General features: G+C 29.5%; 1 protein-coding gene across 1 annotated transcript; it reads right to left on the minus strand.

The window, feature by feature from the left end:
- Nucleotides 1–6856: 6856 nt before the first annotated feature.
- Nucleotides 6857–8758, minus strand: LOC111292440 (putative N-acetyltransferase HLS1). The gene is made up of 3 exons (XM_022884840.2): nucleotides 8432–8758; nucleotides 8149–8324; nucleotides 6857–8021 (listed from the first exon to the last, which is right to left on the minus strand). Exons 1-3 carry the CDS (start codon nucleotides 8609–8611, stop codon nucleotides 7154–7156), a joined length of 1224 nt encoding a protein of 407 aa, XP_022740575.1. The 5' UTR covers nucleotides 8612–8758; the 3' UTR covers nucleotides 6857–7153.
- Nucleotides 8759–22619: the final 13861 nt, after the last annotated feature.

Here is a 22619-nt window from a genome sequence, read left to right on the forward strand (position 1 = left end):
AAGCAGTACTGCTTAACATCATGGATGGTTGGATAATTATTTTGTGTAATTACCATTTCTAAGTTTCGAATGCTGTACTGATCTGGGTGTAGCAATCAAGCCATCCCTGCAAACAGGAAATGTATAAAAAATTAATGAATTAAAAGTGAGCTTGTGCTAAAACAAGTTCTGCTATACTGTTATAGTCTGCTTTGGTTAATTTATGCTTCCAAATATTTGGATGGACGGTGAAAGGGATTTCCATCGCATCGAAGCTTTCGTTTTGCCACTGGACCCCCTAAAATGAAGCATTAAAGTATTAAACAACTAAGGTCCCGTTTGGAATTAACCGATGGCAAAGTGAGGTGTGATTGAGCTGTTCTTATGGTTCAATGGCACTGGAAGATACGTTTGGATAACACAATCTGCGAGGTGATTAAGTTTCCAGCCCACATTGGGGGTCCAGTGGACCATTGGTCTATCAACTGGACCCTTTTACCCCCATTAAATATTTTTTATTTCTATTATTATTTTTAAATTTTTATTTTAAATCATTTTTAACATGTTGAATATTAAATAAAAATATAGAATAATTTATTAATTTAAATTAATGTTTTTAATGATTATTTTTATTTCAAATAAAATTAATTTTATTAATGTTCAATTATTTGTAAAATTTATCATATATAAATTTTAATCTAATATTCTTAATAGTTATTTTTTTAATTATATTTCATTTCATAATTACTATTATGTTTACATCCAAATATATTTTTATCACTGATTTTTATTGTATTTAATCTTATCATTATAATAATTAATTTTACAATTACAGTTACTTTTAATTTTATCAAAACCGATTTCACTGTATGGACTAAGAAAGATAAGCACAGACCGGCAACTGCAACAGCCAATAGGTAGGCAGTGCAAAGAAAGTAAAGCTATTAAACTTTCTTATTCATGTTCATTGTTCAATATTTTACTTTTAAGGGAAATTCTGATTGTGAAAACGTTAATACAAATAACATTTTGGCAACATCTTTCTTTTTTTTCCTTTTACCAGAGAGAGCATTATATTAATGGTCCCAACTAAAGACACCTTAAGCTTAATATTTTGAGAACCAGATTTGATCCCCACCTGACTTTGTGCCATAGGACAAAGTTCAAAGGCCTAAGTCTGGACTACAGGCCTCATCAGGCTAGGTCAAAGCTGGAAGCCCATGTGCTTACATGCCTTTTTTTCCATACTACACAGTTCCAAAATTGGACCAGACAAGAAGGAAATATAACCAAGAAAAAAAATAGTAAATCCTTACAATAACACAGTTTTTTTTCAGTAACTTTAAAATATATGAAAACTTTAGTGCTACTTGATATCTTTGTATTCCCAATAAAATTAAAGTGTTATTTGAGAGACGTATGTGACTAGAGATAGGGTAAGTAGAGACATAGATAACGATAGACTTTTCTTCCTCACTCATGTCTCGGTCAAGTCCAAGTTTCCCCACCCTGTCTGGGCAATGTCGGCTTTATATGAGCTCTACCTTTGCCTTTTTCTTTGTTTTTTTGCCCTAAAGTCTAAACTATTGCCTATTTTCTTTTGTGTTTGACTTGGAAGGTATTTCATATTTAGGGCTTAAGGATAATATCACGAACTACTTTTAGAATAGTATAAAATATTAAATATAATATTTAAATTTTAAAAATATTTGTTAATTAATTTAGTATATAAAAAATTGTTTGTCCGATGAGTATCATCATTTTAATTAATAATATTAAAGTAAATACTATTTTAATTAATAAATTTATAATTTAAATATTATATTAAAATTTTTTTAAAATTTACTACCTATTTATAGTATTCCCTTATATTTATATCCACAAAGGAAGAGAAGAAGCATTGGACATGCAATAAACAAGGGAGAAAACAATGCCATTTCCCACTTGCGAAACCTCACCGGGAAGTGGGAAGTGTGCTTTTGACTAAGGCATCCGTCTTCCGACTTGGATCCGGACCTAACATCTTTTTGGTCTACTCAATTATGGATAAAATTTACATAAAATTTTAGATAAAATTTATAAAATTTTTTAGTAAAAATTATTTAATAAAAATTTTAATAAAAAAATTTAAATTAATAGATTGATAGAGTTTAATATAAAAATTAATAATATAAAAAATTATTTAAAATATTATTTATAATTTAAATTTAATCGATATTTATTTAATAATAAAAATTTAATCAATATTTTTATTCAAACTTTACTGATAAATTAAGCTATGTTTCTAACTCAAAAGAAACACCAGATATTAGTCAATGTGGGTTTTTCTTATGATAATATCAAATTCTCTCTTATCTTTACTCATATTCTAAAAGATTAGCATACAAAAAGCCAATGTCTTAAGACAATTAGACCAAGTGGACTCACCTCAAAAGATGCTTGTAATTGGAACAATCTTTCTTTTTTGTTTTGTTTTTTGCTTGAGTTGATCAAACTCTGACATCACATTTTACCTACCATCACTCTTCTCGTTAAATTTCCAATTCCACAAGAGAAAGAAAAGAGGCCTTGAAAAGGAAAGTACAATGGCTAGACAACTTTGGGTCGCTCAGCCATTGACTGGGAAAAAAGAATAGCAAAGATAAGCAAGAAAAAAAAAAAAAAAAGCCCCCAAATTTGACCACAATTTCCCACTCTGCTCACTTGTTCACATCCCTTCCTCTTACCTAAACCACCCACATCTTTAAAGTATACACCAGAAGATAATGGGAATTTGGAGAGTAGCTGTTCATACTTATATGTTAATTAATCAATGATTAGGTTGGATTAAACATGATTAAATGAAAACAACCCAGGTCGAAAACTTGCCTAACACTTTTTTATACTTGAGAGACTATTTAGAATTCAACTTTGAATCTTATCATTGAAATTAAAATTTAAATGATTGTTGGCTTGTTAACACTTTCCATACTCACCTACTTTTGCCTAATTAAAGCTTTTTTTTTTTTTTAAATTATCAATTAATCAACCCTGTCAATGTACAACTTTAATAGTTTAACGGTTCATGTCATTTGCTTAAATGGATAATTAGAAACAACAATGACGATAATATTACAAAACAGATTTGATATCTGTTTGTCCAATTCGACCAAGTTAAGCTTTAAACTCCCTTAAAGACTTTGAAGTTGGTAGATGTTGGTTCATTGCATCAACCTAAACAGTACAAAAAAAATCAATTTCGACAAGGTTTGGACCACTTTGGCAATTAGTCATCAATGGCGCCTGTGTACTTTCATGTCCAATTCGAGAAGCTTTCATACCAAAAAATGTAATCCTTTTGTGCAATGCTGAAAGAAAGTGGGGATCGGAGGGTGACCATTTAAGGATTAAATTTGTACCCATATACTAAAATTGTTAGCTTTATGAATTAAAATGTCCTATAAATTATTTCTTATAAGCAATTACATGAAGTGAGGTAACATGCGAAGCAGTTTTCATTCATGATGAACAACGTTAAAGCAAGGAAGAAAGTGGCAACAGTTATAACTAGGAAATAGTTAAAGATTTCTGTTTTTTCTTCTTAAATTTTACTTGTATAAATATAAGTTAGAACAATGTAAAATGGATTCCAGAAACTACATAAATTACGAGTATCTTTCAGATTTATTGTAACATATCTTACCTTTCGAAGTGTTTACCTTAACTTGTAGTACATTATTTTTTACTTTTCATGTGTATAGGAATAGATTTAACTTGGTTAAATTATTAAGCCTTTTCTCGTCAATTTCTCGATTTAATGATACAAAAAAACTTTAAAAACCATATAAGATGAAAGTTCGAAACCCATCATTTCCATTTCATATCTCTTAAGAAAATTTTGTAATGTTATGATTATATGTTGCATAAAGTCTAATAATATAAATCCGAACAATAAAGCAAATTAGCTTTTTCATGCTGGATTCATCAACTTTATTGACAAAATATAAAGTTGCTGCCGCCAATATTACCCAACAACAAAAAGCTTTATTATCAAGTATCACAATTCACGATCACAAAAAAAAAAAAAAAAATGGTAGACAGCTTTATCAAAAATTCATGAGCGTTGCATTACCAATCTTTTATTAATTGGAGGACAATTACAGTTTTTATCATAATATTAGTTAAAGTCTAGGATCTTTTGTTCGGTGTTGATGTGATAGGTCGAGACTTAATTTTTAAATTCGCGCGATTTTAAGATTTGAATATATACTCATTCGATATTTTAGATCAGTTTATTTGTCATGGTTCACATCCTTGTGAGGTAATATCCGTTTTGGTCTCTTTGACTTTATGATTTAGTTCTAAAAAAAATTATCTCACAAAAAAAAGATAATGTGAACCCTTATATCCCAAGATTAACTCTAGTATAGATTTAATGTCAGTTCATATCTTTATGAGGTTTTGTCTGTTCTGACTCTTCTGACGTCACGATTTTGTCTCATAAAAAACGTCTCACAAAGAAAAAATAATATAAATTTTTATATTTTAATCTCAACTCTAATACACAACTAATATAAAATTTATGACTCATCTCTAAGATCATGATATGTAAATATTATCATTATAAATATAATAAAATAATTATTATTTTTAACTCAAAATTTAACTCAAATAATTTATATAATAATATATATAATTATTTTAAAATTTTAAAATTTAAATCTCAACATTTATAATTATTTTAATTTTATATTGTAATTTCTTTTAAGTAAGCCATTAATTGCTCAAGGTAAAAGGTTCCGGTCAAGGTAAAAGGTTCCTTTTTGACCCGAAAAGATGCTCATCTAATTAAAACTGTAGGTTTCATCGATTTTTCTGCTTCAAAAATTTCTCAATGGCTTTCCACTCCTCATGATTCGTATGAAGCCTTAGCGCAAAATCCCGTGAAGACTTGAAACAATAAAAAACAAAACGAGCTACGCTTTCAAATTTTCTAAATAAGTCCCTATATATCATTTTATTGTATCTAATTAAACCCTTAGAATATTAATTTTTTCGGCTTAAACCATTAAAGTATTTTTTGTTTAATTAAACCCCTATTATTACGGATTTTAATGGTTTCATGCAAAAGAAAGATTTAATTAAACAAAAATAACATTTTAAAGGCTCAATTAGTTGCAATATATAAAAGAATAAGAATTTATTTGTAAATTTTGAGAAAGTAAAAATTTTTTTTTTTAGTATTTTAGCCTATTGACTCTGGCACTGTCCCTTTTTGGTGGAAATATATATCTCCATTGTATTTGTTATTATCATATTTTCCATTCCAATAGATAGTTATTGCATTTTTTTTAAAATTATAAGTACACAAAAAATTATAATAATAATCAAATATTATATTTAAGTATAAAAATTTAATAAATAATTACTCAATAAATTAAAATATAATTAGATAAATCTAATATAAAATTGAATTAAATCCACACATAATAAAACTTAAACTTAAAACCTTAAAGTTCTAACATTTAAGATCACTTTCATTTCATTAAATCAAAATATCATTGGTAGTGTTGCATACTTAAATATAAGTTAATAGTACATTATTATTATTGTGATTTTATGTTTAGTTTTTTTTTAAAGAAAAAGGAGGATTGGGTTTGTTATTAGAAAAAAAAAAAAAGTCACCTTCTCCATGGCCACGGTTCCAAACAAGAACCACCTAATTAATGGAGAGAAAAAAAGAAGCAAGAATTGAAAAAAGAAAAACACTTGAAATATCATTGGGACTATTGTCTAAATGTGTTAAAGAGTCGGATTATTCATTTAAATTTGAAAGTTTGTTTCAATTTTTAAAAAAATTAAACAAAAAATTAAAATCGGTTAAGTGAGTTTAGACATAACTTTTAGCTTTATTTAAATTTTGGATTGAATTTTGAACAAAAAATTTAAAATTCATTCGGTTTGATTTGATTTCACATATATATAATTATATATATATATGAATTATATAAAAATTAATTCACACATATATATATATAACAATTAAAAATAAAAATTAAATATTTTTAATTAAACTTAATTTTATTTTTATATAATTTTATTTTTAATTTTTACATATATAATTTTAATTTTTAATTTATATATATATGAATTAAATATAATCTTATTAAATTAAAGTAAAAAACTTATTATATAAATTAAGTTTAATTAATAAATTTAGAATTTATCTTTTTAATTTGAACTGAACTTAAAAAAATTTAAAAATATAAAATTTTGAATTAAACTAAACCTAAACAAACATATAAATTATTAATTTTAAATATAATCCCAACGCAAACCGGACCCGAGCCATAAACACATCAAATTTTATTCTATTCTCTATCAATTTCAATCTTAATTTCCTTTCAAGAGCGAATGCAAAGGCAAACCAACAATAGCAGCTAAAAGCCAAACTCCCATCATTGATCCATCTCAAATCTTATAGTATATTTTTTTTAAAAAAGTAAAATCCCAAATGAAAAAGAATCCATCAAGAACACCAAAGTTCATCCACAAAAAGTTCCCAATTATGACCGTATGTCTTTTCATATTGAATATGAATTATATATATCTATTTTTTAGGGAGAGAACTTCATATTTCTTAAGATCAATTTGCCAATGTGGTCCAATTTTCTCCACCACCCCTTAACTAGAAAGATACTGAGAACCCAATTAATCTAAACAAATAAAAATTAAAAATAAAGATAGGGTAAGGGTAAGGGTACCTATCCAAAGCATATAATCAATGTATTTTTTATAAAGGAAAAAAAGAATAATATAGGGCCAAAAGTCAATTGGGGAATTTTTGTTTTCTTTTATCTTCGAAGGGATATTCTGATTACACATGATTTCTCATCCCTATCAAAAGAAACATTTTAATCTTTGGAATTAAGTAAAAAAGAAATTCCCTAAAAAGATGTAAGGCTTTGTTTGGCTAGAATAGGATCTTGAAAGCCACATCCATTTACAGAAAACAAAACCCAAAAATCTGCTAATAAAGAGGAGAGGATATTCATATTCTTTCTTACTCCAAAACCCATATCTTCTCATTCCCTCTTTTCTCTTCCCCAAAATCCTAAAGTTCAAAAAAAAAAAAAAGAAATTATTACTAGTAATGTTTTTCTTTTTTTTTTTTTGGTTAGACTTTCTTTAGAAATTAGACTTCTCTGGGGTCTACAAAAATGGAAAGTCCAGGGGGTGATTTAGTCCAGTCACCGACGGACCCGTCACTGTAGTCTTCCCCAAGCCGTTTGATGCACCATAAATCTTCATCACACGAAAATCTTTTCCAATGTGGGACCCCAACCTTCAACGGCTCACGATTCGCCACCTCAGTCGCCACCACACTGCACCCTCCTTCTTTAGCCAAGTTGTGCGCGTGTGCACACAAGGCATTAACCAACTTCGCCGCGCGTGGCCCCTCCCCTCCCAACCCGTACAAAAAGTGCAAACCGAACGGCCTAAACACTTCCGGAATCGACGGTAACCTCAAAAACGGCAACAACTTGTCCACAATCCTTGTAGTTTTAGCCAACGTTTTCTTCATCCTCGACGCCCCGCGAACTTCCAACCTAAAAACGTCCTTACAATTCCAAACACTCAAAACCGCCCACGACTCTGGCGGGTCGCATAAAAACTTATCCGACCCGAGCCACGACTCCTTCGTATAACAACATCCACGTGGCACTGCCAAAAAAGTTCCCAGGTTAAGACTATTGTTAAGCACCGAGTCAATGTCGCGGGGGAAAAACTCGGTGGTGGAGAAACGGCGGCGGTATAGCAACTCAGCGTCGGATGGGGAAAGCTTGATCAGGGTGGCTCGGTTGGAAACGGGCAGTCGGTGAGCGAACACCGGGTTAACCAAAATAGATGGAGTACGGAACTTGGAGTAACCGCATTTATCAGTGAAGAGATTGACGGAAGCTTGGTTATCGTTTTCCGTTGCTAAGTAAGAATATTCAGCGCCGTTTTGGACAAACCAGTCTTCCATTCTAAGTACCAGCTTTAACCCTATTCCCATTCTCCTGAGAAAAAGAAAAAAAACAAAAACAGAACAAAACCCAGAATTAAAATCATTGATTACTACTGTTATTAACGTAAAAATATTTTTTTTGTTGGTCCATTTTTGATAAAGAGATTAAATGCAAATACCGGTGCGAAGGGGAGACCCGAAGGCCTAAAATGTAAGCGAGTTTGGTGTAAACAGGAAGGGGTTTGGTGGGATCATTGTTTTTGGCATTCCGAGAGATTTTTTTGCCACAAGTAACGGTTTTAATGCAACCTCGAATCATCCCAACTATTTCTTTGGTCGAGCTCAATTCAGCCACCTGCTTGATTACAAATGAAAAATGAAAACGTAAGAAAAAAACAAAAAGAGTGGGATTTTATTAATGGATAAAAAGAGAGGACAAGAGAGAAAAAAATGTGCGAATACCAGCATGAGAAAAGCAGAGGAATGGCGGACCCGGCATATAGGGTCACCTAAGAGGTCGGTAAAGAGAGAGAGTTTGCCGTTGGGACCAACTTCGCATCTTTTTTCCACTTCTTCTACACTTGTTAAATCTTTGCTAGGATCAAACTCTCTAACCACTATAACACACTCATCGTCTCCCATAATTTTTTTCTCTTCTTTTTCACTATTAATGCAAAGTAAAGACTAAATAGAAAGCCGAAAGGATGTATAAAGAGACAGTGAAAGTGGGGTTTTTGAGTGGAGATAAATATATGACAACGAAAGAGGTGTTTATATAGGTGAAAACGCAGCTTTTTCAAGGCTAAAAAATAGGCTGAATAACTTCTGAAACAAGCAAGAAATAAGAGAGGAAGAAGAGGAGACAGCAGCAGGCTGAAAACCTTAGGACTTTGAAATCAGAGAAAAGAAAAACACGTATGTAGAACTGTATATTCACAAATCATAAGAAAAGAATAGGAAAAGAGAGGGCTTTTAAGCTTCTTGTGGTGTTGTAGTTTTCTTAGTGGAAGAGAAAAACACTTGAGAAGTTCATAGCATGAGAAACAATTGGTATGATATGAAGCTGCCTTTAAATACTATTTTTTTATGTTTTTTATTAAAAGAAAAATGAAAATAATTTTTTTTACTCTCTATCTCAAGATTCCCCGAACCTTTCCTTTTCCCTTCTGGCTTTTTTTATTTCATTCAGTGCTTTTAGAAGTCCCTACCTCTTCTTCTTCCCGTTTTTTTTTTTTTTTTACTCTCCTCAGGACGATCGCAAGTTTAATCATTAAAAAAAATTAAATGGCGATAGTAAATAAATAAAAATAATAAAATTATATTATTAATCATTACAAAAAGGGTGGAAGTGGAAATGGCGGCTATGGCTGCGCAATCTTATGGGTTTTTTTTTTTACTCTTAATACATTTTAATCATTAAATTTCTATGGATTGAGGCGTTGTCAATTGTCATCATTACTTCGCCTCTTTCTTTGTCCTTCATTCATCATCGTCATCACCATCATGGCCATTCTTTTATATACATAACCCTTTATCAGTCATTCTCAAGACTAACACTACAGAGACAAGCTGTAATCTAAAAATTTTTAAGGTGTGAGTGAAGAAATTTACCAATTTATAAAATCTACAAAATATTTTTATGTCCTATTATTTACTATTAATAGATCAAAAATTTTAAATATAACCTAATAAAATTATTGATAAATTTTAATTTTTTTAAAGAAATTTAAAAATTACATCCACCTCGCTACTATATCCTAGATAATAATACCAGTTTTATTGGAACATTTACATTGGAGATTTTGCTAATAGACATGATATATTTATAGAAAATTTTTTATTACAATATTTATATTAAAATTTAATAATTTTAAATATTTAAAATAAGAAAAATATTTATCCATACTTCATTTGAATCAATAAAAAAATTTTTTCAACATGTCATTGCATCATTTGTCATTAAATTTTTAAAAATTCGGTGAGAAATTTGATGACCCGATTCAAATGAAACATTAATTAACGGGACGAAAAAAGTGGCAACGTGGCGAGATGGAAACCGTTAGAAACGGGGGAGATGAGGCAGCCAGGAAATTTTGGCCGTCCAATTGCAAACATGACGTAAGTGGACTGGACTCCGTAAAAACCGCTCTCTTTTTTTTTTTACATCAACAGAATAACATATTACTGGGTATTTTCCGATCATCATCGGTATCGTTAACCTCTTCTTTTTTATCAGAATCCAAATGGACGGTCATGATGGCTCCCTTCATGGGTACCTACATTTCTTCACGCTGTCATCGGCAATTTTTCTTCTTTTTCTTTTATGCACGACTAAATAATTTAGATGGAACTTTGCATTGTTTTTAACTTCCTTTTAAAAATTCCATAAAGCTTTCCTCGTTCCTAATATTTTATAAACTTTATTCAATATATAATACTTATTTTACTACAAAAAAAAGTAATAATGCGATCCATTACTTTCATATCACCACTTTGTCCAATAATTTAAATGAACATATGTAATTTAGTTGCAGAATAGGTTTTTATTTATAAATTTTTTTTTACTCGTCTCAAATTTTAAATTTAATTACTAAAGTGTTTATTGAGAATAATCTTTTTATTGAATTATTATTATTAGATTAAAGAAATACTAATCACTACCATATTGCCATTAGACATCCATTAATCAAATTTTACCTAATGTTTATAAGCATCCATTAATCGAATCTTAAATTAAATAAAAGTATTATTAAATTCTTTTAAAAGCTGAATTTCAATAATGTTAAATTTGATTCTGAGTATTTGTAAATTTGCAAACTTTGCTCTGCTTTGAAAAACAAAAAACATCAACATTGTTTCAAGCGGATCAGGAAAGTGAATCCGCATGGATAATGATGGAAGGGCGTTACATGTTAGGGATATCTCAATTTAGTTAAGTGGAGAAAGTTGGGAGTTTAATTGGAAGCTGAACAAGGTTTCGACAATGATTGGGTCTTAAAAGGAAATGGACACGTCATCATATGATTACTTATTTATTATCCTATCGTTTCTATAACAAATATGGTTTTTAAAGTGTGTTTTTTTCACTAATTAATTAATTAAAAATAACTTGTCGAAAATGACATAAAATTATTGAGGATTTAATTAAAAGGAACAGGAAAATGAAAGGAAAGTCACTGACAAGTCATGTGAAGTTAGAACTGAGCTTCCTAAGTTTTGGAGATAGACAAATTCCAATTTTTTTAAAATTAATTTTTTATGGTAATTTATGCATAGAAAATTTTTTAATGTAAATTTAATAAGTAAATTTATTAAAGTAGGGAAATGGGACCCTACATTTGATGGGTCCCTTTGAAATATCTATGTGGGTTAGTGGTGGAGGTGGTATGTGATTATTGGGATTGATTTTGACTCCTCTCCAATTGGAAACTAGCAATTATTGTTGCTAATGAAGTATTTTTGTTTAATTAAGATTTGTGGAAAAAATTAGAAAGGTTTCTGTACTTTCATTGCTTATTATTGCATTTTATATAATGCAAAGTTTGTTAGCTCAATTGAAAAAGCTCAAAGGTAAAAAATTCTAGGTTTAATTATAATAATGAGATGGTATGTATGTGGATTTGAAAAAATTTAAATGTGTAATTTTTTTCAAGTAATTTAAGTAAATAGGAGTTAAGGATTAAAACAGATTAAAATAAAAAAAAAATAGAATAGTCTTCATTTCTGTACCAAAAATAATGTAGTCTTCTTTCATAAAAGAAACTATAAATATATAATCTTTCAAGTTCTAATTTTTTAAAAGTGATTTATCATCTTTACTTGATAAGATGTTCATATAGATAAAGTTGATTATTTTTCCAGCTAAAGTTCTCTTTTTAATAAAAGTTACATTAAAAAAATTAGACTATAAGTAGAAAAGCTTAAAGAATAAGGTTCAACTTTATTTTTTTAATAAAATGTTACAAATTAACATACATATATAATTGGATTTGGTTTAGTTATAAAACAAATGAAATCAAGTAACCACAAATTAAGGCGTAAAACCAACCGATTAAATCTTGTTTAAATGATCGGAATGATGTTTTGAAACTATTAAATACCAAGTTCAAGTCTTATCAAATGTGAATTTCGTCTAATTATATACTAATTTATTTGTTTGTTAGTTCGATTTGTTTAGCGATTAATGTATATTAAAAATTGTTCAATTATAATTGTAATTTCTAGTATTGATGTATGTCATTTTATAAAACCAAATAATGCATCTTCCCCATTCCATTTAATCAAACCCAATATTCAAAACAAACACAATTAGCTTAAGACAAATAAATTATATAATATATACATATATAATGCCCATAAAATGTCTGTAAATAAATTAAGCAACTAGCTAATTAGATAGTTGTTAGCAAAATCATTTCTTTTGTTTCTCCATATGAAAATCCACATCATCTTCTTAATATTATAGTCTAACTCTACTTTCATAATAAAATTGAAATCATTAATCAACTAGTGCAATACCTCACCCTTGAATTCTTTACCAATTTGATGAAGAAACAAATCAAAAGCCTTAATTTAACATTTTGGAGAAGTTCAAGCATTTTATAATTAAAATTATTCACTACACGATGCATATTGCATAATTAATTGTGCTATAAATTCATGGTTCTTTTGTTATCTTTGAGTATCTCTTATTTATATAATGCTAGAGTATTATTTAAGTTTAGAATACTTTATTATAAATGGGTTTAATTAACATTACGTGTCTTTCAACAAATATTATTATATTGCTAGTGCTAAAGTTGAATTTAAAAATTTATGGTAAGTGATTAAAACCAATTAAAGAGAAAAATAAAATTGAAGAAGGTGACTATGTTGACAATGACAGAGAGTTATGAAATTACAATGATGATACTAGTGAAATCAGGGATGACACTACGTGTGTAAATTGATAGTAGTGCTACCAATGATGTGACAATGACAATGATAATGATAATGATGAATGATAATGATAATGATAATGATGGATGATGGAGACAATAAATAATTTATTAATTAACACTGACACATATAATTATTGAATTATAAAATTTTTATTCACCTAAGTCCACACCAAATTTTGCATGATCATAATCTCATGTACATGCAGACATGCAAATACAAATATAAAAACATACATGTGAACACAATAAAATCATTAATTAATTATCAAAATTTGGTAAATAGTTTGGAATTGTAACTAATGAAAAAAAATTACATCCAAATTGGGCTTTAATTAAAAAACCAATAGTTCTTTCAAATGATTTGGTGGTCAAATTTGCTAAAGCATATTACATATATATATATATATATATACTTCTTTTCTTGGATAAATATTGGGTCTAGAATAAAGTGGCAATAAAATAAATAAGTTATGATAAAAAATCATGTGATTTGTTGATAAAATATTAAAATTTTAATTTTAATGAGAAGAATTCAATAATTGATAATTCTAAATACAAAACAAAAGTCATGATAAGATTCTTGCTTTCTCATCATTTATTAATCCCTTATTCGAAAATTGTATGTGATCCTAAGAATCCATCTATACATTTTACTAATCAATATTATTCTTTGTCTAAACATATGGTTGAGCCTTCTTTAGATGTAATCAAAAGAGATATTTCGAGTGACTTCTAATCTTGTTAATTAAAAGCATTAGACCCTAGTTTGTTGACCGAGCAGAGAATAATTTTTGAGGAGTAATTGTGTCTCCTTATTGAAGGTGGTTCATAATATTACTTAATTATGAGCCTATTTAACAAGAATATGCTTAACCTATGGGCTATGATGACGAAAGAGCTGATGAATATGATAACCATAATAAAACACATGATTCTTGCGAAGTTTTTGGCTTTTGTCCCACATTTTCTTCCTTGGTCAAGATTTACGCACATAAAAAAGATTGATTAGGTCGATAATAGATCAAAATACCTAGCTTTGTTCCAAATATATAACTAGGGTTTAAACCAAATTAGGACCACAAACCCTAATATCGAGAATATGATATCTCATGAGTCACGTATGATGTCAAATTTTTATAAAATAAATGTAATTCCAGCCAGGAAGAATATGGGTCCCCGACACGTATCATGGTAACATGTTTCACATGAAAAAAAATTAAACAGTGAAATAAAACAGTTAGTGACAAATTCCACAACAACTTCCTCGAAATGATGGTTGTAGGGATCTTGTTCCCTCTCTTTTGTAATCTAGTTTATTCTTCGTACAGATCTTTTAATCTCATCGTATACTAATTACATAATGACTAAGTATTTCAAAGCACAACTAACATTGTAGGGCCGACTTGAAACATGAAATCCTCATATTAGGCAATGTCTCTTATTTTTTTGTTTTTATTTTTGTTTATTTAATTTTTTAACCTAATGTCTCTCGTTAGATATCATAGGGTGATGAGATTAGCGTAACTAGGTTTCAGACGATAATCGCATAAAATAATGTGAACTCCTCGTGCATTGTACGAAACCAAACATGGGTTAGTAAAGAAATTAACACGTAGCCAACATGTTTACCATTGTCTTCCAAATTGTCTTGTCTAATGGGAAGGAAGGGATAACAAGCTTGTTAATTGGTTGATTAAAAAATAATTAAGATAGTTGGAAAGTAGGGTTAAGCCAAGTTGACCACCAAACATCAAAGAAAAAGAAAAACCAATTTATTAGGATGGTGTGGCTCGAGAAAGGATATATGGAAAGAGTTAGGTGCCACCTTCTTGTCACTCTTGTTTTAATTTGGTAGTATATTTATAATTCTAGGTTGTAATTAAATCAATAAAATACAAAAGAGACTACGACTTAGACAAGCACCTGCTCTAGTTCAAGCTCGACTTAGTTTTTTTTTTTTTTTTTTTTTTGTCATCGATACCTTCAAATATTTGACCCAGGCAAAAATCAGAATCTGATTTTTTTTGGTCAAAAAGGCGTGGATTTTGTTAATATTTTAAGCCTAAATCGAAGACCTGAAATCAGACCCTTGTTTCCTTTTCGTTACATGTTTTTAAGGTCGGTGACATAATAGAAGCTTGACCCTCATAACCCTCTTCAACAACCTACAAATGACCTTCCTTATTTAACTAAAATTTTGGGTTTCAACTTCATAATACAATCTCATTCTATTATTAATGCCACTCTTTTTGTTTTCTGTACATTGTCGGTTCTATAAGCTAGTTTGAGAGCTATATACATGATTCTAAATTTGGAAGTAAGATGTGAAAATGAATAAGAAAATGTGGAGTTGCATATCATTTTTAATAAATTTTATACTTAAAATTATCATAAATTAAATTTTAATTATTGAAACTAAAAATTCAATATTATACCAATAAATTAAACCGTTTTTTTTTCTCAGCATTTAGGTTAATTTCATTAAAATGGAGCAATGAGTTACAAATAGTTCATTTCTGTCAAGAGCAAGAGTCCAGGAGATGGAAACTCAATAAAACGAAATCATAAATCACCAAAACACCTAGAATGAGCAATGTTACAGCTATGCCTGAAACAATGAGAAACAATCAACTCCCAATTTTGTAAGTGAATCTTTTAAAATCATTTAATATAATTACCATTTTGGGGAGGGTTTTGATGCCCTTGGGGATGTCCAACTGTTAAATTGGAGTACAGCTTTGAATGTTGGGAGGATTGACAGGAGAGGGGAGACAAAGGTCAGAGAGGGGGGGGGGGGGTGGGGGGACGTACTTCGATAGAGGGCTGGCTGAGGAGCTGTCATTTCTCTCAAACTGTTATTTTGTTTGGTTTTGAGCAATTTGTACGCCAAGAGTCCGACACCAGGGAGCGGCTCTGGCTCGGCCGAATCCCCAAGATTATGCACCATGTCCCCTCATTCAGACGTTCCAGTTTTGCCCCATCACCCCATCCCTTCCATGAATATATATCATATATATACATCCCCTATTATAAATATGTAGAGTCCTTTGAAATGACCTTTCATATAATCCAGTTATGGTGACACGTTGGGAACATGCATTTGAGTTGTAAACTCAAGCATGAAGACAAAATCACAACCGTCCATATTTTTTGTTAATTTCATACATTTTTATAGTATTACAATGAAGTATTTTTGTTTTCCTTTTTTGGACGATATTGTTCCAAGTAAATCAATGCAATGAACAAGATGGGACTTTACAATGAAAGATTTTAATTGGGAATCAAATCTTGACCCTTTAGCCAAAACTAGATAACCTCTTTCACACAGACAAACACATGTATCAAACTTGAAACCTCCGCATGTTGTATATATCTCAGAGGTGAATTAAGATTTTTTTTTATAGCGTTTATTTATATAATATATATATATAAAGAATTATCAATAATTTATGTTATCTACAAAAAAATTATCGATGAAAAAGATGTTCAGAAAAAAATTTTAAAAGTGTGTAAAAAATATTTTATAAAAAAAATTTTTTTTAAAATTTTTTAGATGTCCATGAATACATTAAATTAAACCTTGAATCCATCACGATATATTTATATTTTTCTTGTACATGACAATGCTAATCATTCAAGCAACATTTGGTCATCTTCGTTTATTTCTTTTTTGCAATTAGACATTTTTAAGATTTTCATCCCAAAAGATGTGTGGATATATATATAAATATATATATATATATATATTCACTTTTCATCTATTGAAAAACCCATTTGTCATTATAATAAAAATGATTCGACAATGTTTCCAAGTTCGAAGAGACAATATTTGGTGCACGAGGAAATCTAGAACAAGGTTTCAAAGTTTTGTTTCGGGTCAATGAGGACACGACCTAAAACCTTAAACCATAATATAAACTCGACCAGGTGATAGAATCTTTAAAAATTGCCCTAAAATATCTTAGTACTGAAATTTGCACCATCATTTCCTTTCAAAAGCAGTAACCTATAAGAGAATTAAATGATCGCTTGGGTTGTTCAAAATTTTATCATGTTCTCTTATTTAGGTTTGATTTAGATTTAGTATAAATATTTGTTCGTGAATGTCAACTGAAAATCGAAAAAAAAAATTTGTGAGCTTATGACTTTTACGGTTTTACCCATAGCCAGAATTTGGACAATGACTTTACCACTATGTATCCTATTTTCATTAACAGGTGACGACTGTGGCTCCCCACCTTTGTAATTTAAGGGGTTAGGCTTAGTTTTTTTTTTTTTTTTTAATTAATCAACATAATAAGAAAAAAAATGAAAATGAACTGAAAGTACAAAAATACCCCTCATACTGTTTATGTCCATTACTAATATATAGTAAGAAAGTACAAGCGCTATGCGTCTTGTTTATGTACGTTCCTCAACTGTCCTATAAAAAGACAACAATTCAGCATGGGAAGAGGGAGGGGAGGCTTTCAGTTCCCATCACCATCATCCCACCATCATCATCATTATCATCATGCATGTATGATGTGACCGTATTATTCCATGCAGGCCATGTCATGAATGATCTGACAGCCACCTAAGCCTTGCATGCAATCAAACAAGTAAAACAATTACTAGTATGTATTGGTAAAAAAAAAAAAAAGTTAGACAGAGACAACATTATCCTATTAATATATATTAAATTTTTTAAAAATTTATATTGAATTTACGAATAACTTTTTATAAACAAAGATCTATTTAACTGGTATATAAAAATATTTGAATCTTTTTTTATATTGAATTTATGTGTAATTATATTAAATTTAAAAATTTAATACAATTATAATTTGTAAATTTAATAAACAAAAATCTATTTACATTGAATTTGTATTATAATACGTATAATTTTTTATCAATTAAATCTGAATCAACTCTGTTGGCATATATTAAAATTTTAAACTTTACAGTTGAACTACAATTTGACTGAGCTTAAGTTTCTGAACCCTGAAGGTCACTTTCAGGATTGGCTATATATTTAATCTGAGTTTCCAGGAAGAAAAAAGAGCCCCCACACTTGGAATTTAAATCAACAAATTTAATTTTTCTTTACACGTTTATACTACATAAATATATATAAATATATGTATATTTGCTTTATTATAGAACAACTTGCCGGAAGAAATATCTTAACAGATGTTGACATGCACTAAAAATTAGCCAAAAAGAAGGTATATGAGCTTTTGAATCCCTCTCATGCCCCCATTAAAATAGTTCTTTAGCTTATTTTATTGTAAACTTGATTGCTAAATGTTGAAGAATGAGACAAACTGCTCTATATGTCAAAAAAATACTATATAAAATAATGCATTGATATAAAATAATACTTAAAATTGATGTTTAATCAATGGAGCTTATGTGTGTGTCCGAACATTAATTTTTACATATCTTTTATCAATAACACATCATGTATGTTACATAAACAGATCGTGTATCATATTATTATTGTATTATAATTAATCCATTAGAATCATGAATTATGTAGAATTTATTAAAATATTAGTTTATAAGTGAAGAATTTTATATAATTTTTATAATTGAATAATTTTAAATTTATAGTAATAAAAATTTGGAAAGGAAACATGGCTGACATAATTTTGAACAAAAAAAAAGACAAATGGCTTATATATATATTGTCATAACGTCTAGATTCGAGGATCTATCATTAGACATTGATTTTTAGGGAGTTGTCACCAATCTTTTTTATCAAGGTGCGATTGGCCACTTTAGAAATCTGTCATTCCAGAGAACACCTAAGTTTAAGGGTCCCTAAAAGAATAGGTTCAGGTCTACTAACCAGAACAGGATTCGGGAGTTCGGTTACGTGTGAGGAAGGTTATAGCACCCTCACAACGCCCATCAAAAGATGGTACCAGCTTAAATTTGTGTTATCCAATGAGCCTTAAAATTTTATAAAGTAATTAATTATTAGAAATTATTCTTAATTGACTCTAATACTTTTAGCAAAAAATTGAGCAAATTCCTTCACCTCAAGAGTATGCAAGAAAAACTACTGTTTCACTTGCAGAGGCTCTATTGTCGGATTATTTAAAGAAAAATCAAAATCAAAATTAAAATAAAAAGAAAGGAAAGAATGATTGTTTTTGTGCAGGAAAAATTGATGCTTTCAGCTTTTTCCCAAAATATTCTTTTGAAACTTTAATTTCGAGACTTTTCCTCAAAACTTTTATTTTTTTGAAACTTTAATTTTGAGAAAAATTGATACTTTCAACTTTTCCTCAAAAATTTTATTTTTTTGAAACTTTAATTTCGAGGAAAATTGATACTTTCAACTTTTCCTCAAAAACCCTTTTTTGAAAATTTATTTTTAAAAAAAATTGATACTTTCAACTTTTCCCCAAAAATATTTTTTGGAAACTTTGATTTTCAAGGAAAATTGATACTTTCAACTTTTTCCCAAAAATATTCTTTGGAAACTTTGATTTTCAAGAAAAATTGATACTTTCAACTTTTTCTCAAAAACCCTTTTTTGAAAATTTATTTTTAAGAAAAATTGATACTTTAAACTTTTCCTTAAAAATATATTTTTTTTATTTTTATTTAAAGAAAATAGAATAATGAAACAAAATAAAAGTGAAAATAAATAAAAATAAAAAAATAAAAAAAAGTAAAACAAAAATAAAAATAAAAATAAAATAAAGATAAAAAAATATTAAATAACCCTAATCTAATAAATAAAAAAAATAAAAAAACAAATAAACAAATAAATTAATTAATTAAAAAAAAAAAGCTGGAGTGGCTCGGAGTACGGCTCGGCCCGGCTCAAGGAAGAGAAACGGCTCGAAGAAGGGGCTTGGGACCTCGGCTCGGCTCCACTATCGGCTCGGAGAGGGGAAGACACGCGCGGGTTAGGAAGCGGGTCGACGCTCGGGTCGGGTCGGATCTCGATAAAACGTACGGATCCTTTGGGTCACTTAAAGCAAAAAGGGCATCGTTTTGACAGGGTATATAAGACTCTTCCCTCTGTTTTTTGGCAGAAAGCTTCTCCCATCTCTCTCTCATCTTTTTTTTTCCTCTCGCTTCTCTCTAAATGGTCAAAGAACTCCGGTTGAATGTTCATCGGATTCTGGAAAATTTCACCAAAATCTGGGTTTTTCGTCGAAAATTCGTCGAAAAGTTGGTCGGTTTCTGGGATCATTCACCGAAAACTGGGCAGCTCACCGAAAACTTCAAAGTTGACCAGAATTTCTGTCAAAAAATGCAACTTTGGCAGAAAAATTCAACCGAAATTTGAAAATTTTCAAAAATTCCCAGAAAAAAAATCGCCAAAAATCTTCAAAAAATTTCTGCTAATTTCGAAAACACTTCTAAACCTTTTCTTAGCCTTTTATACGCCCATTTTCTCTCAAATTAGTAGCTTTGCTCACTGTTTTTTTTTTTTGTCTGTCCTTTGCTTCTGTATTCTGTATCTATTTATAAGGATTGATCAGAAGAGTTTCTGATCAATCCCTACTCCTTTTTGGATAGGGATTCAATCTTTGAATCCAATCTGGACTCTAATTGAATCCTCATTCTCGGTAGGATTCTTCAACAGAATTCAATCTCAGCCTCAAAAAAAGGAAAAAAAAAGAAATCCGATAAATGAGAAAAAATCAGATAAACGAAAAAAGAAAGAAAAAAATAGATAATTAAAAATAATAATAAGATAAATAAAAAATACTACAAGATAAATAAAAAAATAAAAAATAATAATAATAAATATATAACTAGATAAATAACATACATATATAGATATTAACAGAAAAAAATAAATAAAGATATACATATATTAATACATACTAATAATTATTAAATACATAAATACATAAAATACAAAAGAAAAAAAATAAAATAAAAATAAAAATACACACTAGAAAAATAAATTGGGCTTACCCATTTGGACCAGGCCCAATTGATCCAGGCCTGGACCAAATTGGATGTCTACAGCTGCCTCTCTTTGCACATTTTCTATGAAACAGAAATTGCGCAAAGACGTAGACACCCAATCAGGACTCAACTCGACCTTTTTACTTTTTTTGTTTTTTTTTGTTTTTGATCAAAACTCCTCTAGGCAGAGGCTCAATGACTTTGAGAAACATAAATGGCTCCTCTAATCAGAGGCTCAACAACTTTGAAAAAATAAATTGCTTCTCTAAACAGAAGCACCACGACTTTGAAAAGTAAATTGCTCCTTGACAATCATGTCCAAAGGAGTTGAAAGTTATGTTTGAAGGAATTTCAGGAGATTATGCCCAAAGGTCTTATAAATCAACCCTGATACCAAAAGACATCCTATTTCAAGGATTAAGAACTTAACTGACAAGCTTTTTTTTTTTTCTCAATTTTGAAAATGTCTTCACATCTATCTTCTCTATGTGGGATCTTGGGATACCCCTGCTTCTTGAATTTATACATTATACTTTCCTGAAAATAGTGTATGCTATGTGATGCATATGAATTTCAATGCATGCTATGCAAATGTTGGCCAATTAATTCCTATTCAATGTATGGTACTCAAGTTTCTCAAGCTTTTTTTTTTCTTGGGCGTCAAGCCTTTTGATTCTTTAAAGATCCAATTACACTGCTATTCTAAGATCAAGCCAGTGTAGCTCTTAATTGTCTCTTCCACTCACATTCTTCTTGTAAGAAATCTTTTCCTAAATTCAATGTCCTAATCAGGAACTGAACATCTTGATTCTGCCTTTATCACTCTTGACTTATTCAATGTAATGTAAAACAATCTTTCATGTTTTTTTTCATTTATCAATTATTATTTTAAACTCAAAAAGTAAGAATGCATTTGCACATTTCTTTCATGGTGGGGTATTAAGAAGAAAATGATCTGAATGGTTAAGAAACAGTCATATAAAAAAGACACAAAGAATGAAATAGAATGTCTTTTATTAGCAAAATGTTGGCAAATTTCAGCCAAGGGAGAATTACAAGAATAGGCATGGGGGCAAAGCCCAAAATGAACAATCAGATAATCATGATAACACATCTCAAAATTTTTTCTGAAAACCCAATCCTCTGATGTATTTAACAACTTGAAACTCTTCCGAATTTGTTAGCCTCCATATCAGCGGACTTTAAAATTTGATGCTGTATTCTCCTTATCTAAGCTACCTTTTCAGGTTTTCAACTTAGACAACCCCTTATGACTCAAACTGTCCTTTTAGGGTTTTCGCCTTGAGTCTTTCTTTTTCATTTTTTATTTTTTATTTTTTTTATTTTTCATTTTTTATTTTTTCATTTTTTATTTTTTTATTTTTTTTAATTTTCATTCATTTTTTTTCAAGCATAGTTTTTTTTCACAGCATCAAAATTTATAGGATGTGATAAATCATTTCCATCCATCTTAGTTAGTATTAGCGCTCCACCAGAAAAAGCCCGTTTCACCACATACGGTCCTTCCCAATTCAGAGTCCATTTTTCTCTACTATCGTGCTGGATTGGAAGAATTCTTTTCAAGACCAACTCTCATTCTCGAAAGCAACGTGGTCGAATCTTCTTATCATAAGCCCTCATGATTCTTTTTTGATATAGCTGACCATGGCACAGTACAGCCAATCTCTTTTCTTCTATGAAATTTAATTGCTCATAACGTTCTCAATCCATTCAGCTTCTTTCAACTTAACTTCTTTTAAAACTCTCAAAGAGGGGATCTTTACTTC

The sequence above is a fragment of the Durio zibethinus genome, chromosome 10 (assembly GCF_047325235.1).
Source record: "Durio zibethinus cultivar Kanyao isolate XHJ-2024 chromosome 10, ASM4732523v1, whole genome shotgun sequence".
In the NCBI taxonomy this organism is placed as follows: Eukaryota; Viridiplantae; Streptophyta; class Magnoliopsida; order Malvales; family Malvaceae; genus Durio; species Durio zibethinus.

Coding starts and splice junctions, on each gene's coding strand:
- LOC111292440 (XM_022884840.2), bottom strand. CDS start 8,611: ATGGGAGACGATGAGTGTGTTATAGTGGTTAGAGAGTTTGATCCTAGC. Junction 8,325..8,431: donor CCTCTGCTTTTCTCATGCTG/GTATTCGCACAT, acceptor GTAATCAAGCAG/GTGGCTGAATTGAGCTCGAC. Junction 8,022..8,148: donor CGGGTCTCCCCTTCGCACCG/GTATTTGCATTT, acceptor TCTTTTTCTCAG/GAGAATGGGAATAGGGTTAA.